The 20,189-nt window shown below is 47.8% G+C and overlaps 1 protein-coding gene across 3 annotated transcripts in view; it reads left to right on the top strand.

The window, feature by feature from the left end:
• A1CF (APOBEC1 complementation factor) overlaps positions 1-18,215 on the top strand; it is a 30,785-nt gene extending 12,570 nt beyond the window's left edge. The window contains exons 6-13 of one of the 3 annotated variants that reach the window (XR_010722338.1): positions 1,500-1,664; positions 4,874-4,971; positions 5,968-6,238; positions 7,639-7,847; positions 9,937-10,073; positions 10,873-11,006; positions 13,367-13,575; positions 18,131-18,215. Coding sequence is in view for 2 of the 3 variants with exons in the window: in XM_066191719.1 (XP_066047816.1) it covers positions 1,500-1,664; positions 4,874-4,971; positions 5,968-6,238; positions 7,639-7,847; positions 9,937-10,073; positions 10,873-11,006; positions 13,367-13,518 (1,166 nt within the window). In the remaining variant the exon portion in view is untranslated. Of the gene's footprint in view, positions 1-1,499; positions 1,665-4,873; positions 4,972-5,967; positions 6,239-7,638; positions 7,848-9,936; positions 10,074-10,872; positions 11,007-13,366; positions 15,720-18,130 lie in introns of those variants that run through there. The other 2 variants (XM_066191719.1, XM_066191720.1) reach the window with 2 other exon arrangements.
• The last annotated feature ends 1,974 nt before the right edge of the window (positions 18,216-20,189 follow it).

Below are 20,189 nucleotides of genomic sequence, written 5' to 3' on the forward strand. Positions count from 1 at the left end.
GAAAGGGACACAAGAACCATGAGCAGCCCTGCCTTTATCTCTGCTTGCTGAAAGCTCAGATCAGTGCAGTGCTGAAAGCTGGAGAGCAGCTCAGCCTCGCTTCATAAATCCCTTCTCATTTATGAGGGATTCCAAGGGAACAGCACCTTTCTGTTTAGTTGGATCATTTACACTTCCAATGAGCCTCCAAATTCTATCCTCACCCTCTTATTTTGGAGCCCCCACCCCTTCTTAAATAGATTGTTCAAGCAGAGATGCCTTTTTGGATCTGGCAAAGAGTGTTTTGCAGGATTTTCTTCGTCTCCTCAGCTGCAAATGTGTGGTTTAGGTCACTTAAATAATCACCAGCAAGGTCTGGGCAAAAGCAGGTTTAATATAAATTTTTGAAGCCACAGCAGGGTTTGATGGCAAAGGTCACTCTATTACTTACTACACAGATAAAGCAGACAAAGAAATATCAGATTAAAGCAATCTAAAATGATTTACATGGAGACCAGGGAGGCAAAAGGGTGAGGAGGGAAAAATTAAAGGATTCCAAGGGTTGAATCCTGACAGAATAACCCCCCTTGTCAATCTCAGCCTCAGACTGGCTCAACAGCTTATATCTAAACTGTTTATTATTCATAACAGTATCTTATCATGGTTTATTATTCATAACAATACCTAATCAACACTGGCAGTTCTTAATAAATTGACCAATTTACACCTCTGAAATGATTCAACAGAATTTTCTGTAAGCGCAACGGAACCATAAATCCGACTTAACCAAACTTAAATGATGAATCTAAAATGGCAATCTTGGTAATACACCTGCATGCAGACAGAAAGAAATACGGACTTCTGAAAATCCCCCTTGAGTTCAACGAGTCTCACATCAGGTGCCTTTAAATGTGGAGCTGAGCCTCGAGGAGTGGGGACACCAACCCAGCTGCATCATCAGCATTCAGCAATGTGATTTATTTGCTCTTTTTTCTTCCCTGCCCCTCAGCAGCTCAGTCCGGTGTACGCAGAGGTTTATCCTCCACACCCACAGCCTGTTTTATGCATCAGGACTTTTTGTGTCCCTCCTTTCTTCTGCTGCAGCTTCACCCAAACAGATTCAAACACACGCAGAGACGTCCTTGCTTTTGCTGTTTCGTTCCATCCCGCTGGGACTTCAGGATCCCCGTTCTGGTATCGAGGGAATGAAACTTTGCTGGCCAGAAGGGATTTTTATAAGTGCATTGAAATATTTCCCTTTAGAGAGCACTCCAGGAAATGCAGGCCTAAAGTGATTTATTCCATATTTTCCAGGCTCCAAAGGTATTTTCAGGAGACCATTCCAAGTGTGACCATCTGCTTTCGGAAGGGAGCTGATGCTGCAGCAGTGCTTTGAGCTAGGAAGGCTTTTCTGGGGCTTATGTTTGTCGAATTTGGCCTGTTCTGCTGTGAAATAGAGCATGAGCAGGGGTGAGAGGGGACAAAGCCCTCCAGCACTGACCATGCCCGTTCCCTTAAAGGAAGGATCCAGCTGTGGGGACACCCCATCGCCGTGGACTGGGCAGAGCCGGAGGTGGAGGTGGATGAGGACACCATGTCCTCAGTGAAAATCCTCTACGTGAGGAACCTCATGCTCTCGACCACCGAGGAGACCATAGAGAAGGAGTTCAACAGCATCAAACCAGGTAGGAGGAACTCACTGGTGCTCTTTCTCCTAAACAAACTGCTGCAAATGGAAATACTTCTGCGTTCCTAAAATGCCACAAGGGATAAAAAAACCAGCTGGTTTTCTGCTGTGAAATGTTCCAGTTGACAATTCCACGGAAATTGTCATAAGGCTGAAGGCTTCCACCCAAAATGCCATCCCTTTAAGGGCTGCTTAATTCCCAGCTACAGCCACCGCGAAGGAGGATGAAGAGACCCAAAATGCTGCATGGAGATGCCCTGCATCATCAAAATGCTTTGGAATCATTTAGGCTTTCTTAAAAGGAGTTGGTGAAGCAGCTGGGTGACTTCAGCATTCTTCTGTGGCAAGGGATGGTGATAAAAATAGAGTGATTTAATACAAATCTGTTTTATCTGATCTAAGTTCTGAACTCATTTTCATACATCCCCCCAGTCCTCGTGTAAATTGGTGAATAATTAGTGCTTTCCATTTAATTCAATATTCCTTTGTGGCACATCTTACATGCACTTAGGGTGAGATTTTTCAAAAAAAGCCGGGAGAATAAAAATCCTGCTGGCTTTCAAAGAAGATTTTACTTCTGAGTTGCTCCAGCTTTAGGAAATTCCACCCAAAACCAACAAAGTAAAAATAACCCATTTCTGAAGCTCTACAAGCCACACAGTCCATTAGGCATTAGGAACTGATGCTTGGCAATGTGAAATCTCCTTTCATCTCACTCCTGTTAACTTCCTTCTATTAATTTTTTAAAATATGCTGCAGAGCTTCCTTTTTCTTCCACTAACTTCTCATTTCTGCTCTGTGCATGCCTTTTTCTGGACTAGGCTGCAATGCAAGGCCTTCACAGGTTTTCCTTGTGTCCTTCCAGCATTTCTGGCTCGTACTTTTAGTCACCATCAAGCTGTTGCAGACCCTGTTTTACCCCTGAGTTAAATTTATGTTATCCCACTCAGTGAACTGTTTCCTTCTTTTATTTACCCACTTTTGCTCCCGAGCTTTGAACAACCTCACACTCCCCAGAAACACATTTGTGGCCTTTTGACTCTTTGGTAGCAGTCATCTGCTTCGCTCCCAAGAAGTTTTCTGCTATAACAACAGAAGTTCTTCATCAGCTTTTGTTTTCCTTTTATCGTTTCGGCGTTCATGTTGGAATTTTATTTTTGTTTTTAATAAACAGCTTTTATTTTGGTGGCTAAAATCAGGAATGGGTGCATTAGAGCAGCAAAACTTCCACCTTTGGGGAGAGAAAATGCAGTTTAAGTTACAGTGAGATCAAAAAAGGCATCAGGGATCTGAAATGATTTACTGCCCTGCCATGGTTCTCTGCCTTACTCATTGAGCCACATTTCAGCACTACTTAGCTGAAATTACCTTGAATCCAGGGCATTAAGGAGCTGTTTTGACATCAACAAGTCATCCAATAAAAAATGACCCAGAGGTCCCCACGACACAGCAATTGCCACATCTCTGAGGGCTCCATAGACAGGACCAGGAATGCTGCTTGTGCTCCTCAAGTTGGGATACAGTACAAGTAGCACCCCTTACATCTGAGCCAAATTCCCAGTCTGATGACTTCTGTAGAGCTGTCTCTCTGGAAAGCCCTGCCCTTGCTCCCTAAGAACCCCAAGCCCAAGCCTGGTAGAGTACCCAGCAGGAGGATTGTGCTGTCCCAATGTGCTGGAGGGACAATGCTCCCTCTCTAATGTCCCATGGATGGGCTCTCCGTGGAGCTGACCCAAGAGTGGTATCACATTGCTTGGCCCAGCAGAGGCAGAAGCAGGAAAGAGCAGAGTTTTCTGGCTCAGGATTGGTGTCCTGGAATGCTCTCCAGGAGGCAGAAGGGGGATATTCAAAACACAGCGAGTTCATTAAAGCTTCCACTTGTAAACAAAGCATCAGCATATAACTCCCATAAATTCAGGCTCAGAAAATCATCCTCTGTTCCAGAAGGACACAAAGTGCTACTTTGCCGTCCCTGTGTCATTCCAAAACGTGCAGCCTGCTTGGGTTGTAGGCTGGGACAGGCTCATTTAGCCCTTTGCAGCTCCTAATGACTCTCCCTGAACACCAAAGAAATTTGTTTCCTCCTGCATTTTTCTAAGTAAATGCTTTTTTTGTGGCTATATGACATTTCCCTGTGCACCTGTTCAGCTTTAGGAGGTAAGAAGCCAACAGAAGAATTGTTCAGCATCCCTTAGCTGTGTTTCCTAAGGATATTTTGGGGGTTTTACAAGAGGCTGGGCTGGCTGATGTTGTGCTTCCCAACATCAGATGTTGAGCAGAGAAGATGAGGAATTAAAGTGGCTGAAGGCTGTGGCTGTAGGGAGCAGGACTGGTGGGGTTATTTTGGAGGCAGACTCCTCAGTGCAGAGTATGAGTTCCTGGCAGCAGAGCAGCTGCAAGGGAAAGGGAAAACTGTGGGGGATGGACTTAGAAAAGAAGAACAAGAAGTCATTTACATTTGAATTACTTTGGATTAATTGGATGTAAGAAAGATTCAGGCTGGAAGAAAGATTCTCTAGCCCAGGCCCGATCCCAGGAGGGCCAACCCTCAGCTGCAGAGCCTGACTGGGGCTGTGTCCAGGTGAATTGGGGCATCCAGGGAAGCCCCACTGCCACGGGAAAGGCTGTTTCCTAGGGAGAGGCTGTTTCTTAGAGAGAGACCTGCTGCCCCATCAGTCCCAGCCCATCCCAGTTCCCTGGGCTGCTCTGTCCAGGGCAGGGCTGGCTGTTCATTCTTCCTGAACATCCTGAGCTGGTTGTCAAGGAGAAAAAACCTCCTTGTTTTATGGCAGAACCATCAGCTTTCCTGAAGCTGCCTCCAATGCTCGTCCAAAAACAGGGAGATGGGGATCACATGGGGATGTTCCCACAGCTGGTGTGTGGTCTGTCACAGAAGGGAGACACAAGACCAAAGGTAGTGTCCAACAGAATGGTTTGGACAGGAGAAAACCTCTCCTGTCCAAGTGAGAATCTTCCTGGTGTCTGATCCCAGAACCTTCTAGTTTGCCTGGAAATGCTACAACCACTAGATATTGATTTTCCTGTGGAATATATATCCAAAGAGGTGAGGGGACACTGACCTCTTGTTCTTCTACCCTTGCTCAGCCTTTGCCCTCCAGGGGCTCATAACCCGGCAGAACCACTCTTCCAGATCTCTGTTTTCTGACTAATCCCCCCTTCCCGTTAATATTCCAATGTTTTCCACAGGTGCAGTGGAGAGAGTAAAGAAAATTAGAGACTACGCCTTTGTGCACTTTAATAAAAGAGAACACGCAGTGGAGGCCATGAAAGCCTTGAATGGGAAGGTAAAGCTGCTGTAAATGTTAATTCCTGGGGCTTAGGGTGCAGTATATTATACAAAGCCACCTGCTTTATTAGCTCCAAAACCCTCCTGGAGGTGTTATCCCAATATTCCTTTTGCTGGTTGCTTTTATACTCCTGAATTTGTTTTTCAGCAGCTCTGCTGTACACAAACGATTCATTTTGGCTCCTTGTACTTGTGGTGTTTACCCGGCTCTAGCTCACTGCTCAGATGAAAAAAAAAATAAAAAAAAAATACAGGAAAAGCTGAAAGAAGAACTAGGAAAGGAGGGGTTACGATTCCCCCTGGCTCACACTCACATCCTTGTTCCAGACTGCCAACAAAAACACTGGCAGGGCAGCGTGTGAATGGCAAACTGGGACAAACGAGGTCAGCCCAAACATCTGCTCCAAATTCAGATGCGGATTTGCGAGGAGGCTGCTGAATTTAGCCCTTCTTGCATTGCATGTAATTCACTGTAAAGCCGGAGCTGTTCCCAAAGAGGTGTTAACCCCGCTCCTATTTTTAGTGCCCCTGCTGTTCTCCACGGGAGCACACGGAATCTCCAGCTTACGAGCTGCTTTGCAGGGAAGCGAGGCCTTCTGAAGGCTTTGCTGAAGGAGCCTCTCCCACCTGGGGACAGGGCTGGGCACTCTCAGATTAAACCTTCACCCAGCCAGTGCCACCTTCCTCCTGGTGTGAGGGGGATTCGGGGCTTTTTTGGGGTGGTTTCCTCCATCTTATCATCCCATCTGGATGTGGGGGCAGTTGCTATCCATAGGTGGGATTTTCATCGAGGCTTTTTTGGGGTGGTCTCCTGCATCTTCCCATCCCATCAAGACAGTTCCTCCATAGGTGGGATTTCTATCAGGGCTTTTTTGGGGTGGCTTCCTCCATCTTCCCATCCCATCAGGACGTGGGGGCAGTTCCTCCATAGGTGGGATTTCCACCAAGCACTCTGAGCACTGTGCTCATCCCGTGCTCTCTTCCTACGACGAAGGTTCTGGACGGGTCCCCGATCGAGGTGACATTGGCCAAGCCAGTGGACAAGGACAGCTACGTGAGGTACACGCGCGGCACGGGCGGCAGGGCCCCGGTGCTGCAGGGGGACTACACCTACACCCTGGGCCACCTCTACGACCCTGCCACCACCTACCTGGGCACCCCGGTCTTCTACGCACCCCAGGCCTACGCGGCCATCCCCAACCTGCACTTCCCTGCCGCCAAGGGGCTCGGCAACAGGAGCATCCTCCGGCCCCCCTCCGTCCGAGGTAATTCCCCTCGTGCCCGAGAATCCCCTTCAGGGATTGGGCAGCTGCTGCCCAGACACCAACACCAGTGTGGTGTTGGTGATGTTGGTGCTGCCCCAGCTCATAGGTCCTGCTCGGAAAGGGTTTACGCTCTGTCTTTCCCCAAGGCAATCTTTCAGCTGAAAAAAAAAAACGTTTTCCTGGAAGGCACTTCTAGGTTGCCCTCAGCCCAGTGTAAATAACCCGCAAATCCTCCTGGTTTTGCCCTCCTTGCCCTGCCCCTGCAGCGAAGACCAAATAAAACACTTTTCCCTTCCCCCTTCGGAGCTGGTTCCCACAGTCAGCCACCACCACCACCACTGTTTCCTCTTTGCTTTCAAAGTTGCAGGGAAAGTTTTACTGGTCCTGGTGTTTTCTGACCCAAAGCCATAGAGTTTTCCAAGGAAGCCACACTGCCCTGGTGCAGGGTAGGGAATCAGACCAGCCATTCTGTGCTCTGGGAGGTGGAGGACCCCTTTTGGGGGATTCTTAACTTGATAATAATTAATCCAAGTAATTCAATCTATGAATAAAAGAACGTATTTCTGAAAACTCTTGGGTGACCCTGCCTGGAGCCAAATCAACTCCCCACACTCAAGTACCCCCAAATTAAATGTCAATACAAACATCATTTGGTCAGTTCAGAGGTAACTTTGGGGCTTGCAAAGAAATAACTCTGCCATATGATCTTCCTTCCAAAGATGACACCTTGTGTCCCCAAGACAAGTCCCACAGCAGGCTTGGACCCTAACAGGCCTGGCAAGAATCATGATGGCCAATTTTTGTCCCTTCACCAGGAAAGAGACAGGGCAGCAGGAATACCCCTTGTTCCTCAGGTTTTTTCCCACACAGGTGAACCAGCTCCTCTAAAGGTTGCATTAGGAAAGGAACAGATGTGATAGCTCCCCACCCGTCTCTTGCCTCATGGTCTCCCCAGACTTCCAAGCAGGGTTCAGTGGGAAAAAATGGAAGTGCAACGGGGCAGAACCAAAAAGGGATTTTGTTCATATAGGGATGAAATTGTGTAAGATGTGAATTTTTCAAGGTGAAATTACACAATGTTACACTGGTGGGTAACAAAAAAGATGCCAGCTGTCCCCTCTCTGCCTTCCAGCTACAAAGCTGGGTGAAAAGCTGTCCTGAAATCAAAACTGACCAAAGAAGATGAGAAATGGGCAGAAAGAAGCAGGTTTTCCCCAAAACCCCTCACCTATCCAAGAAAGGGCGTCAGTGTCAAGCCTGTGCTATCCCAGGCCACGGCACCTCCTGCCCACCTGCTCCCCAATCCTCCTAGCAAGCGGGGCTAACTTTTCCATTTCAGCAAGAATCAGGGTCCTTTTTCCCGTGATTTGATTCGGTTTAATGCCTTCTTACATTCCTAGAAATTTACATGAATGTACCTGTAGGGGCTGCGGGCGTCCGAGGCCTGGGAGGCCGCGGCTACCTGGCGTTCCCGAGCCTGGGGCGCGGATACCACCTCAAGGGAGACAAGAGGGGAGAGGAAAAGCTCTACGACCTCCTGCCAGGGATGGAGCTCACCCCCATGAACCACGTCACGCTAAAGCCCCAAGGGATCAAACTCGCCCCTCAGGTACGTGCCCCAAAGAGAGTGTCCGCATCCCCAAGGGTCGTGTCGGGAAAACGGGCCGCTCGTTGAGTTTGCGCTGCAGACGGTAAATAAACCCATTCTTGTGTCTCAAAAGACATTAAAAAACGAGCAGTGCCAGCTGCATCTTGCAATATCCACCTGCCTTGCCCTCTGTCATGGAATCATGGAATGGTTGGGGTTGGAGAACACCGTTAAGATCATCATGAGTGCCAGGGGAGCGTTGTCATAGATGCCTTAATCGAGTTCTGCCTGTTGTGCCATAAAAGCACCGCGGGTCAAGGAATTCCCAGCCACGGTGGGTTTGATACATCAAGTGCATCACCTGGGGCTTCACCAGGGGACGATGCACATGTAGAGAGAAATAATGCACATTTTCAAATCATTTGTGGCAAAAGAAGCGTTGACATAACCCAGCCTAGCACAGGAATTCTGCCAGCTCAGGGGATCTTGGTTTGGTTGTGGGTGTTGATGCAGATGGATGGATGAGGGCTGAGGAGAAATCCAGAATAAATTCCCTGAGTTTCTGAATGTCCCACTCTGACAGTAACTCTTTTCCCCTTATATTGTGCAGAGCAACATGAGAAACCAACTTCACCCTGAATTTTGAAGCATGTCTTTACCTTTCAACACATCAATTGCCACAGCATCCAGTTTGCCAAAGTTTATGAAAACATCCTTGTTTTCTCCCAGGAAACTGGACAGTGGGATTTTTTTTTTTTTCCCTCTTGCAAAAGTCCCCTTTCTCTATTTTGTCGGCAAATCACAGAATCAAAGAATGGTCTGGGTTGGAAGGAACCTTAAAACTCACCTAGTAGCAACTCATGCCATGAATAAGGCCACATTCCACTAGAGGTGTGAAATCCCTGGAATGGTTCTGCAGGGCCTTAGGGCAGGTGAAATTAGTTTTCATAAAACTGACATATAAGGAAGTTGGGACAGCAGGGAACAAGTGTTGCCACAGTGAAAAACTGAACTACTGTAATTGAGAACTGAACTATGTAATGAAGCATTTTACACCGCAAGACTCTAAACTTTAGCTGGAGCTGTGGTGGCAAAATAAAAAGCAGCAGTGAGGTTTAAATTTTACTTTTTTGCTTTAAATCCATTCAAATGTAAAGCTGTAAATGAGGTAGACCACAGCAAGACTTCAGGGTGACCTAATTGTGGCCTTCCAGTGCCTGAAGGGGCTGCAAGAAGGAAGGAGAGAGACTTTACAAGGGTCTGGAGTGACAGGACACAGGGAATGGCTTCCCAGTGCCAGGGGACAGGGATAGATGGGATTTGGGGAGGAAATTCTTGGCTGTGATGGGGATGAGGCTCTGATACAGGTTTTTCAGAGAAGCTGGGGCTGCCCTATCCCTGGAAATTCCCAATGCCAGGTCGGAGCAACCTGATTTAGTGGAAGGTGACCAAATCCAGCAACAGCACACAGACAGTGGGTTAAAAACCCTCGAATCCCAAGTCAAAGCAGGAGCGTTTCTGGACAGCTATTCCCAATTACCGGGGGATCAGCTGTGCCAAGGCTGAGGGCAACGTGGTTCAGCATTTCAAAAGCTGCAATTGCCTGCTGAAGCCCGCGGAATTAATTGGATGGAAACACAACCTTTTTTCTTTTTAAAGAGAAGCCTATTTGGACTTCCCATTCTCGGTAGCCCGCTAAGCCAGGGAGGCAGCAGAGCAGAGAAGATGAATGCAACCCGAGTTCCTTTAGTCCTCTGAAACAGAAATCCATGAGACAGAGCTTCTGAGGAGGATTCAAAGAAAACCACACTGAAATAATCTAATCAGCAAAAGGACTCAGATGCCCAGCTGAACTGGGAATAATTTCAGGATTAAACAGATCTTAAAGTATAAAGCATTTAGATTAATCTTACACTTCGGGGTGGACGCAGTATTCTAGCTGCCATTTATTTTGTATTTTTGCTAAGCTTTTAGGAAGCTGCCAGCACTCCCTGAAAACCCTTTGAGGGAAGGCAGCTGCTCAGCACAGGGGCTGGAGCTAAGTGAGGAGGCTTCTGCACAGCAATTAACCCCAGCACAAATCCCTTTTTTTTTTTTTTCTTCCTTCTAGATCTTAGAAGAAATCTGCCAGAAAAACAACTGGGGACAACCTGTGTACCAGCTCCACTCTGCCATCGGCCAGGATCAAAGACAGCTCTTCCTCTACAAAATCACCATCCCTGCCCTTGCCAGCCAGAACCCCACCATGTACGTCATTTGTGGAAGGTTTCTGAGGCTTAGGCTTTATTTTTTATTTTTTACAATTTACCTAACAGCTGTCCTCAAAGTCCCAAGCACACAGATCTCCGTTTCCTTTCATTTAAAAAAAAAATATTTATAAAATATCTCCTAGAATATTTATTAAATGTATATTTATGTGTGATGTATGTTTATATAGTTATATTTATAAATACTTTAAAAAAAAATACAGGGAGAAAAACATCCATGGTGTATACTTAAGTGCTGTCTGCCGTGCTTGGTGCTCTCCCTGCTGATGCAAACATTACAGAAAGCCAGACATAACCAGGCAGAAGGGTGCTTTTTTTTTTTTTTTTTTTTTTTTTTTTTTTTTTTTTTTTGTACAAAAGAAAGCAAACGATAGCCCTGGTGGGGAAATGAAGGGACTTTGAAGGAACATGCTGATATTTTAACTCCAAATATCCTTGTAACCATTTCTGACCGAAATGGTTATAATTCTGTTTGCTGTGTGCTGTGAAGAAAAACCCAGACGGGCTATTGTAAAGAAAAAACACAGCAGGGTTTTCCTTTTGATGGAAAAAGCACAACAGACTGTGCAAGGACGTCGTGTCCAGCACAAGAGCCAGGGTCAATAACCCCAGCGAGGAACCAGAGCACCTGGAGGAGAGCAGCTCTGTTAATGCACCAGCACAGGGAAGCGATGCTTCCATTTGCTGTGTGGGATGGTGCCAGCTCTAAGTGGATCACAGCATTTCGCAGGAAAGCCCTGGGGAGAGCAAACCCAGCTAACTTTGTGCTGTCCTCACAGACACCCCTTCACACCACCCAAGCTCAGCGCCTACATCGACGAGGCCAAGACCTACGCGGCTGAGTACACCCTGCAGACCCTGGGCATCCCCGTGGAGGGGGCAGAGGTGCCTCCTGCAGCACCAGCCTTCCCAGGTATGGGCATGTCTGTACAGCAAAGGGCTTTTGGAATGTCACTTTTCCTGCTGGTGCCTTGTGGGTGTGAAGAATGAAGTAGGTTTTGGCCACGAAGGACTGGCCTGGTTGTGCTCCCCCACAGCGGCTCGTGTTGCTTGTGTGTCCGGCATCTTTATCAGAGAATTCCAGACTGCTTTGGGTTGGAAGGGACCCTAAAGATCGCATAATTCCACCCCCTGCTACAGGCAGGGACACCTTCCAAGGCTGCTCCAAGCCCCATCCAACCTGGCATTGGACACTTCCAGGGATCCAGGGGCAGTCACAGCTTCTCTGGGCAGCCTGTGCCATTTTATTGCCTATAAAGGATTTTATCCCAGGACTGCCCAAATGTCTGTGTCCACAGCCCAGAGCAACTCAGTCTGGGGGCACTGGGGTGGGGGCTCTGCTCCAACCCCAACCCCTCAGGTCAGTGCCACAGCTGGGACTGTGTCCAGAGCACACAGAGCAGTGTCCAAGGCAGGGAATCCCAACATCCAGAGGCCCATCCCGGCTCCACACATGCCCTCCACTCCTCCCAGTTTGTGAATGCCTCCTTCAACTGGGAGCCCCAGAAACGACGCAGGACACAAAGCTGGCGTCCCCAGTGCCACACCTGGGATGAGTCCCCTCCCTGGCCCTGGTGTCACCAGGATGGAGGACACCATCCTCCCTGCAAGGACACATGGCTGGTGACTTCATGGGCTCCCTGTCTGCCCCCAGCACCCCCAGCTCCTTGTGAGCCAACACTCAGGATTTCTTCTGCCAAAGAAATGATGCTGCCATGAAAGTTTGGATCTGATCCCAGCTCTCACACCCCCAGATTTTCCTCCCAGTTTGAGAACTTATACTCAGTAGCTCTTGCAACTGCCCAAAACAGCTTGGAAATCCTGGGAAACACAGGAATTACATTTGCCATGCTCTCCAGCAGGACGGTAGTTCTGATGGAGAGGCAGCACCACGTGCCAAGCTGCACATGAGGAACGCATTAGTCAGTACTATTGTTTGGAGTGTCTCAAGGATGGATTTAAAAAAAAAAAAAATAAAACATCTCTCCGGCTTCCTGCCACAGGAGTCCGCAAAAGCCACAGAAAAATCAATTTGTCTGGGCTTGTGCAGCTTCCGCAGCGTGGAAACCAAATGGGTTCTTTATTGAATCCAGCCCCCACTTACTGCTTAATTAGCATCTCTCCTTTTCTTTCATCCACCCTTATTTATTTGTCTTGGGAGCTTGGCAAATGGACATGCACTGAAGTTGCTGCTTGCAGCATACACTGGTCCCTGGTCAGGGACTAAAGCTCAGCTTGGGCCATGTCCAGCTCACAGCTCATTTCTCTCCCGATGGTGGCAGATGTGCCTTAAGTCCCAGATTTCTCAATTCCTGCTGGAGATGTTGCACCTGGCTTTGCCGGTGCAAAGAAAATACTCCGGAGAGCTGCAATATTCAAATTGTAAGGAATTCCTCATGTTTTTCCGCCAAGTGACACCACCAGTGAGGCAGGGTGTGCTCCCTGTTGCCCGGTATTTCCATTCCCCCACCAAGAGGACCTTGGCTCTGGCTGACCTTGAGTTGATCCCGTTGCCCACCTGGTCGGACAGGATCCTGGGAGATGTATTTTGGCAGCAGAGTCTCGTCCAGCAGATCCGACGGATACCCCAGCTGCTCTTCTCAAATTTAGGCTTTGTCTTAACTCCTGATTCTTTTACAACAAAACACTGCGGTCTGGTTAACAAACTGCTATGCCCTGCCTTCAGAGGAACCAGCCCCAAATGATGCTGTTTTCCCAGTGATTCATTCTCAAATACCAACGCTTACATCTTCCCATGGAAGATCTGGAAGTGTTGAAACCACATTTTCCATTAGAAACTGATGGGAAAAAAAACAAAAATATCCCGTCTACAATGCTGTTGCATTGAGGGAGTCTCCCTACCATGGCTGCCCCAAACTGTCTGTATTTTGGCCATGAAGGGATCAGAGCTATATTTTCTCCAAGAATCCTGCTCAAATTTCCCCTGTTTTAGGTTATTTCCTTGCCCTCTGGACAGGGGGGAAACCTGTCCAGAGCACAGAATAATTAGCTCAGAAATTACCAAAACCCAAGAAAAAAATACTCAACTGAGAGGGGTGTTTTTCCAGCACTGCATTTAACAAATCATGGGTGAAGAAATGCTTTCATTTTCCCGTGAATTGTTTAATTTATTAACCTTACTCCCACCAACAGACTCACTGCTGCCCAGGTTGTTCCCACCGAAAGTCGTTCCATCAAATCCTACCAGGCGATGACGAGTTTGGGATGGATTTCCATTAATCCAAGGGTTTTCCTTCTTTTTTTTGCCTTCAGGATACACCATTGCCAACGCAGCTGCTGCTGTCACAGCCACTCAGCTCAAGCAAGCAGTGACAATGGGACAGGATTTGGCCACATATGCGACCTACGAAGCCTATCCTGCCTTCGCTGTCGCTGCACGGAGCGACGGCTACGGAGCCTTTTAACCAAATTCCTCCAAACCCAGCACAGGCAGAAAGGAAAAGAAAAACAGTCTCAGTCTGGTAATTCAATACCCTCATGATTTTAAGCTAATCTGTGGGCTAAAGGTTCGTTTTAGTCCAACTTTGGGTCTTGTAGCTCTTTAGTTTTGTAACGGGATGTTAAGGGCGGGGTGGGGGGGGGAAAGGAGAAATTTTTTTAAAAAATCGTACAAAATCAGATTTTCACACTAGAAAGCAAAAGCTCAGCCCAGGAAATGAGAGGTTCTCAGGTGTATATATATATATTTATTTGTGTATATATATTTATACACCGCGTGTGTGTGTGTGTGTGTGTGTGTGTGTGTGTGTGTGTGTGTGTGTTTACAAGCAACAACCTGTGCTGAAAACAATTGGTCCCGTGGCTGTTGTGACAGGGACTGGGGAAGGATGGGGTAGCCCAGCAAACCCCTCTGTGCACCGGGAATTCTCCTGCATCCACCCCAAAGTTTCCCAGACCAGGCAGAGCAGAGGTGCCCCTTGGCCACGGGGGTTTGCCTCTCCCTGACCCCCCCGTGCCACCAGCACCAGGCATCTCGAGGCTCTTTGAAATTCTTCTTTGCCAAGGCAAAAAATCATTCATCCTAAACATTTTTGCCCAGCCCAAGAGGCTAATTTTTAATAGGTTTCCATGCTAATTTTATTTTTAAAGCAGGGCACAAGAATTCAGCAGAGTTTTCCCTCTTACTTTGCTCCCTCCCAGCCATATCCAAAAATTGAGCAAATGCTAGTGTATTTTTGTGCACTTCCCATCGAATGGCATATTCTCTGAAAAATAGGGGAACTTTTAAGCCTGAGGAGCAGAAAAGTGCCATTCATTAAGGCCAATTCTCTACTTAATTAGAGCACGAGAGCTCACAGCCATGGCCCAGTAATAGCAGGCACCTCGACAGGAATAAAATGATATCCAAAGAACATTTTCCCAGGTTGGAAAGAGCCCTGCCTGGCTTTATGCATCAAATTAAGGCTGCTGCCTGCTCTGTTTCCAGCAAAAATTAATTTAGTGGAAGAGGGTTCATGCCAACAGCAAAGGCACCTCTTAATTTGGAGAGCACCAGAGCTGGTGCTGTGTTTGAACCCTTTGGGGATGCTGGGAGCATCCTTTGGTGTACAGCAGGGGCATTATCCATTTTTTCTTGCCGTGGGATCGAGGCAGGAGTAATGATGCTATGGAGATATAGGAGGAATCCAGTGCTGGATAACTAGAGTGGACACCTTAATCCTGTATCACAAATCCTACCTAGTGATGCACACTAAGAAAACTTGAACTTATTCAGTCTAGGACCAAAAAAAAACCCTTTCGGGAGGAAGAATTTACGACTGGGTTGATGACACCCAGCAGATCTGGCCCCAGATTTTTCACCTGTTTTAGGTGCTGTGATGTGGCAGAGTAGAAGCCATTCCAAGGGGAGCTTTTCCTGTGCATCCCCCAAGCTGTGCAAAGTACGAGGGTCTGTGACAAGGTGGTGACTGCAGGAACCAAGTGTTTCTTTCCTCCTCTGACTCAGTTTCCCGTAGAATGGAACAAATCCCATAAGCTGTACAGTCTGAGGTCCCGTTAGACCCCCTCCTATTTATAAAGTAGCTCATTAGGGTGACCCTAAAGGTATTACAAGCCCTCTGCGGCTGCTGCTGGCCACGTTTGGCTTCGCAGCAAAGGACAAACCTGGTCACAGAGGGCCGATTAACCGAGAGTGTTACGGATGTCGTGGCTTTTTTTTTTTTTTCTCTTCTGTATCTAAGTGGTGTTTGCCAACGAGGAACATAGCCAGGAGAGTCTCTCAAACCGTTGGCAGGAAGTGTTTCTCGCTTACCGTGTTCAGTAAGTTTAGTCTGCTTTTTCAGCTATTTATATAAGTTCAGAAAGATGTCAAAGCAAAGGGCAAGAAGCAGTATTAAAAACGTGTGCATGAAGCACTTATTTTTGTACGAGTAGTACAAGGTTTGTATAGAGTTTTAGCACTGTGAAGTGTAGTGAAAAATCACAATTTCCATTTACTGGAGGACAATCGTGTATGTTTGAAGGGAATGAAGGGGAAAATGGCATCTCAATCATCCGTTACACAAATTAGAACCAGGACTAAATTCTGTGAAGCAACCCTGTGATTTTCGAGTAATCTGAGGACATTCACTGGACTTTGAAATATTATTAAAACTTTTTAAACACACGCCTCAGTCCCTTTATACTTCTGTGGTAAACAGGAGCACACTTTGCTCCGGAGGGATCGATCCCAGGTCACGCTGGCAGGGTCACAAGCTGTTCAGGAGCGTGTTCCACATGCACTTTGATGACCCTCACCAAGCACATGCAGCAGAAAATCAGCAGTTCTGTACTTCTGCACTTCCAAGTGGAAAATCAAGGGGTTCCTGGCCTCTTTTCCCAGCACCTCTTTGATCAGTAATTATCTACCTGTCATTGCTACCGGAACTGGGTTTGCTGTGGATTTATTACAGTGGTGACTGTTCCTTACCAGATCCCAGTGGAGACTTTTTGGGGGTTGTATCGATAGTGAGACAGCACCGTGCAAAAATAAGGGGCAGATGGGGAGATCCGTCATTTAGGGCTATGAAGGATTGGCCCCACCTTGAGAAGAGCCTGTTGCCAGGTCACTGATAGGTAAATCTTTTTTAAGATGAGGTCCTGCTCCTTGGAAGTTTCATCATAGTTAAACAACTGAGAAGTTCCCTGCTCCGTCAGAGTTAAATGACTGAGAAACAGCATTTCCTGAGATGAGGGCTTCTGGGTTTGCACCTTTCAAGACACATCCTGAGCCCAGGAAATGGGGGAAGCTCTGGTACCTGGCCTCCCTGCCACTCCAAAAGAGATTTTGCCAAAACAGCTTGACATTGTTCTTCCAAAGAGGTCAGCTGTACTCCGGGCTCCAGCAGCTCTGCCAGCTCTGTTATTTTCCCTCATTAGCTTTTCCCAATGTCCTGCTTTCATTTCCTCCAAAACCGGGGCAGTGGAGAATTTGCTGTTGTGCTGTAACATTTCCCCCCTGGCACAACTGAGATCCCCTCTTTGCTCAGCAGCAGCTGGCTGGTCAGTTTTGGAGAGCAAGGATGATTTCCCAAGGAATCTCAAACCCACAGCCCAACTTAAAGAAAACATTATTTCCCGTTTCTAGAGATGTGGGTTCCCAGTGGAGAGCAAGACAAAGCCAAAAACCTTATCTACCCTTCACCAGCAAGTCTAAGACAAGTCTGAGGTGTAAGTAATGAGATCTATGCCCAGAAAAATCAGCAGATGGCCTCATCTTTGGCTGCTGGCAAGGCAGGGGGTACAAAGACTGCATTTTCCATCTCCCTTCTTCCAGCCAGGGCTTTCCTGGAGGTCTGTACAACACAGGGCCTCTCATCTGAGGTGCAGAGTGAGAATAAAACATCTCTGAGGGTGACACAACTCTGTGCTTGGAGCTGGCTGGACCCTGGAACTTCCCACAGGGAAACTCTCATGTCCCACTGAAACCCCCTCCGTCCATGGGATGATGTGACTTTTAAAGGGATCTGCTTTACCTTGGAGCTTGCATGGCTCCCTTTTCCCAGCTAAATCTCCCAGGGACCATCTCATCTCATGGGTCTCTCACATATTCCCCTTTCTTGGGGGAAAAACAAAACAAAACAAAAAGTACGAAAAAAACCCCAACACACCAAACCAAACGACCTTTGAAGGTGACATCCCAGTCAGGGGTCACCAGTCCCTGCTGGTCACTGACTGGGGGTCAGCCTGGCCCTCAGTGCTACTTGTGGTGCTCTGACGAGATGGATGTTCCCTTCTTCTTCTTTGTTGTGTCCCCCAAAATCTCAGTCTTGGATAAAAATCCAGTTCTCAGCTGTCCCTTTTTAAGTGCTGGTGGGGGCTTAGACAGCCCCTGCCCACCAATTCCTGTCCTTTGGGGATGCTTGGGGTGGGCTGCTCTCTCCCTGGACACCTCAAACTCTCCTCCGTGCTCAGACATTTGTCTTGGCCTGGGTCCAGCTATCCACAAGATTGTGCCCGTCCAGATTTGGGATTGCTTAAGGAATAAACATTGGAAGAGTGACATTCCTTGGTCCCCGGCCCCCATATATCTGACCCTGGCTGTGGAGATGTTAAAAACCAGAGAGCTGCAGATGGGCTGCACACAAATACCCTCCGTGGGATGCTGGAAAGAGCCCCAGACAACCACAGGATCCAACAGATCCCAAATCCTGCACCGAAGCCCCAAGAGAGCAGAGGATTCTCCCCTCTCCCCCAGCACCTCGGGTCAGATCCCGAATTAGCATCTCCTAATACTGCCGGTAAATTGGGAAGGGACAGGCTGTGCAGGAGAGAGGCTGTGGCGTGCTCGGGTCGTGCGCAGGAGCTCACCCTGAGGACACAAGTTTCCCGAGCTCGTGGCAGTTTATATCCCACGCCAACAAAAATAAAACAAAGGTGGAATTCTGCCCTCCTCCCGAGCACGTAGCAGGGCACAAATGGCTCCATGTCGAGGGACAGCAGCCCGGGAGAGGGACGAGCAACTGTGAGGAGTAGTGAGTGCTATATTTAACAGCTGGCGAGGTGCCCAAATTCCTGAAAAATTCTTTTTTTTCCTAGGCTTTGGCTCGAGCTCGTTCTCGCGTAAAACAGCACTGGCACCTAGTGGCTGCTGGATCCAGGCACAGCATCCCAAAAAAGCGTGCAGGGAAGCAGGGAAGGGCTGCTGGTCGCTGCCTGCCAACAGTCACGAGGCTGTTACAGAGCAAATAAAACCAAGGGCTTCTCTCCCAGAGAATTTTCTACCCAGAAAATATGATGACAATCTTGCCCCTCACCCCCAAGAAAATGCCCCCTAAATTTCAAAATCCTGCCCACTGGTGACAGCCAAATAAACACGAGGTGTTTCACTAGGGGACCTGTGCTGGGGCACGAGGGACTCTCCAGATATCCTAATTCTGACTTTCAACACTTCCTCTCCCATGCTTCCTAAAAACTGACTTTTGGGGTCAGATGCTCATGGTTTAGATGGTAAATCTTTAATTGTGCAATTCAGCTTGGCTTGCTAAAACTTGTCCTACTGAAAAAAAAAACCAATCCACTGTTAGTGGGGTGACTGGGAGAGTTAATGGGACAGGACATCAGGAGCATCCCCAGGGATTTGATTCCCAGTGATGTTCTTCAAAGCCCTCTCTTTTTCCTGACTCAATATTGCGACTGCTTTGAGCTCCTCCGGATGGGGATCTCTGAGACTGATTGCAGCTGGTTGGAAATGAATAATTCATCCTCTCCTACTGATTTTAAAGAGAGGCAAAATTATCTGATTGATGATTCTCTGAAGAATTAAGGAGATTGCATACAAAATTGGTACACATTATTGAAGCTTATTAAACATTTACAGTTGTTTAGCTGTCAGGCCCTACAAGAATCCTAAATCCAGACCTGGAATATGTTTTCTTCTCCCCGTGGGCCCCAGTTCTACCACTTACCAAGGGCAGAAGGGATTTAGGGACTGTGGAGTTGTCCCCAGTCATGGCAGCCCATGGCAGTGCTGGTGGGAGGCAGCTCAGGAGAGGCCTGCCACCAACACTGGCTCAAGGTGGTCATGGCCTTGTCCTGGAAGCTCTGAAACTCTCCTGGGAAGATCCTCTACATTCCTGGGGACTTTCTGGTGGTGAAACCCTTTCAGCCAACAGGTTTGGGCACTGTCCTGGTACCCTGCAGCGGTATCTTCATTCTGTGCTGGGATGAACTCCTGTGAGGGTTGAAGAGGGACCACAAACCCTTCTGGTAACCCACCTGTAGGTGACTCTGGGTGGCCCTTCAGCCAGCCAGAGCCTGCTGGCCTTGGGTCCTTCCTGATGCTCCAACAAAGCAGGGCCAGGGTGTGTTCAGAGCTGCCTCACCCACAGCTTTAACTCATAAATTCAGTTCTTACTGATTTCCATCTAATTCCCTCTGGGAGAGCCTATTCACCATCAATAGGCACAGGTTTAATGGCTAAAGAAGAGGTTACATCATTATTACAAAAAGAATCAGCTGAAACTGGGCCTGGCCAGGACAGGAACCACTTGACTGAGAACACATGAGGACACTCAACTGCAGGGAAAAGCAAATCATCCTCATCAAAGACTGACCAGCAGCACTCAAGGAGCAGCAGTGATGCCCAGAGCCACAAAACACCCCTCCTGGAACATCGTGGAAACATCTGGAGTTGGAGGGGACCCACAAGAATCATCCAAGTCCAACCCCTGCAGAGCCCAGATACGAAATCTACTGCCTGTCTTGGGTTGCAATGCAACCAAAATGTAACCAGATGTGTGTTTTCTATTGCCACCTGTTGAAACCAGTTGGGGAGGTGTTTTTCTTTATGTCTAGTATAACCCATTTCTCATAACCTCGGAGGGAGGGGGCGGGTGTCTTCTCTTAACGGGTCACCTGTTAAAACCAGGTGGGGCCGTGTTCTTTATCTCCTCCACCACCCATCCTCCTTCCAGGGGATATCTGCTGTTCATGGGCCATCGAGGCTCACTGCATGGCTGATACAATTACATCATCCCAGTGGGAGATGCTCCACCTAGTGGGAGGAGCCAACATTCCTACCTGGATAAAACCTGAGATTCAGAACACCAGCACAGCCTGTTTGCACTGGATTCCCAGAGGAAGACCAGACCCATCT

This window comes from Chamaea fasciata, unplaced genomic scaffold (genome assembly GCF_029207755.1).
Source record: "Chamaea fasciata isolate MVZ Bird 193981 ecotype frontalis unplaced genomic scaffold, bChaFas1.0.hap1 SCAF_9, whole genome shotgun sequence".
Taxonomy (NCBI): Eukaryota; Metazoa; Chordata; class Aves; order Passeriformes; family Sylviidae; genus Chamaea; species Chamaea fasciata.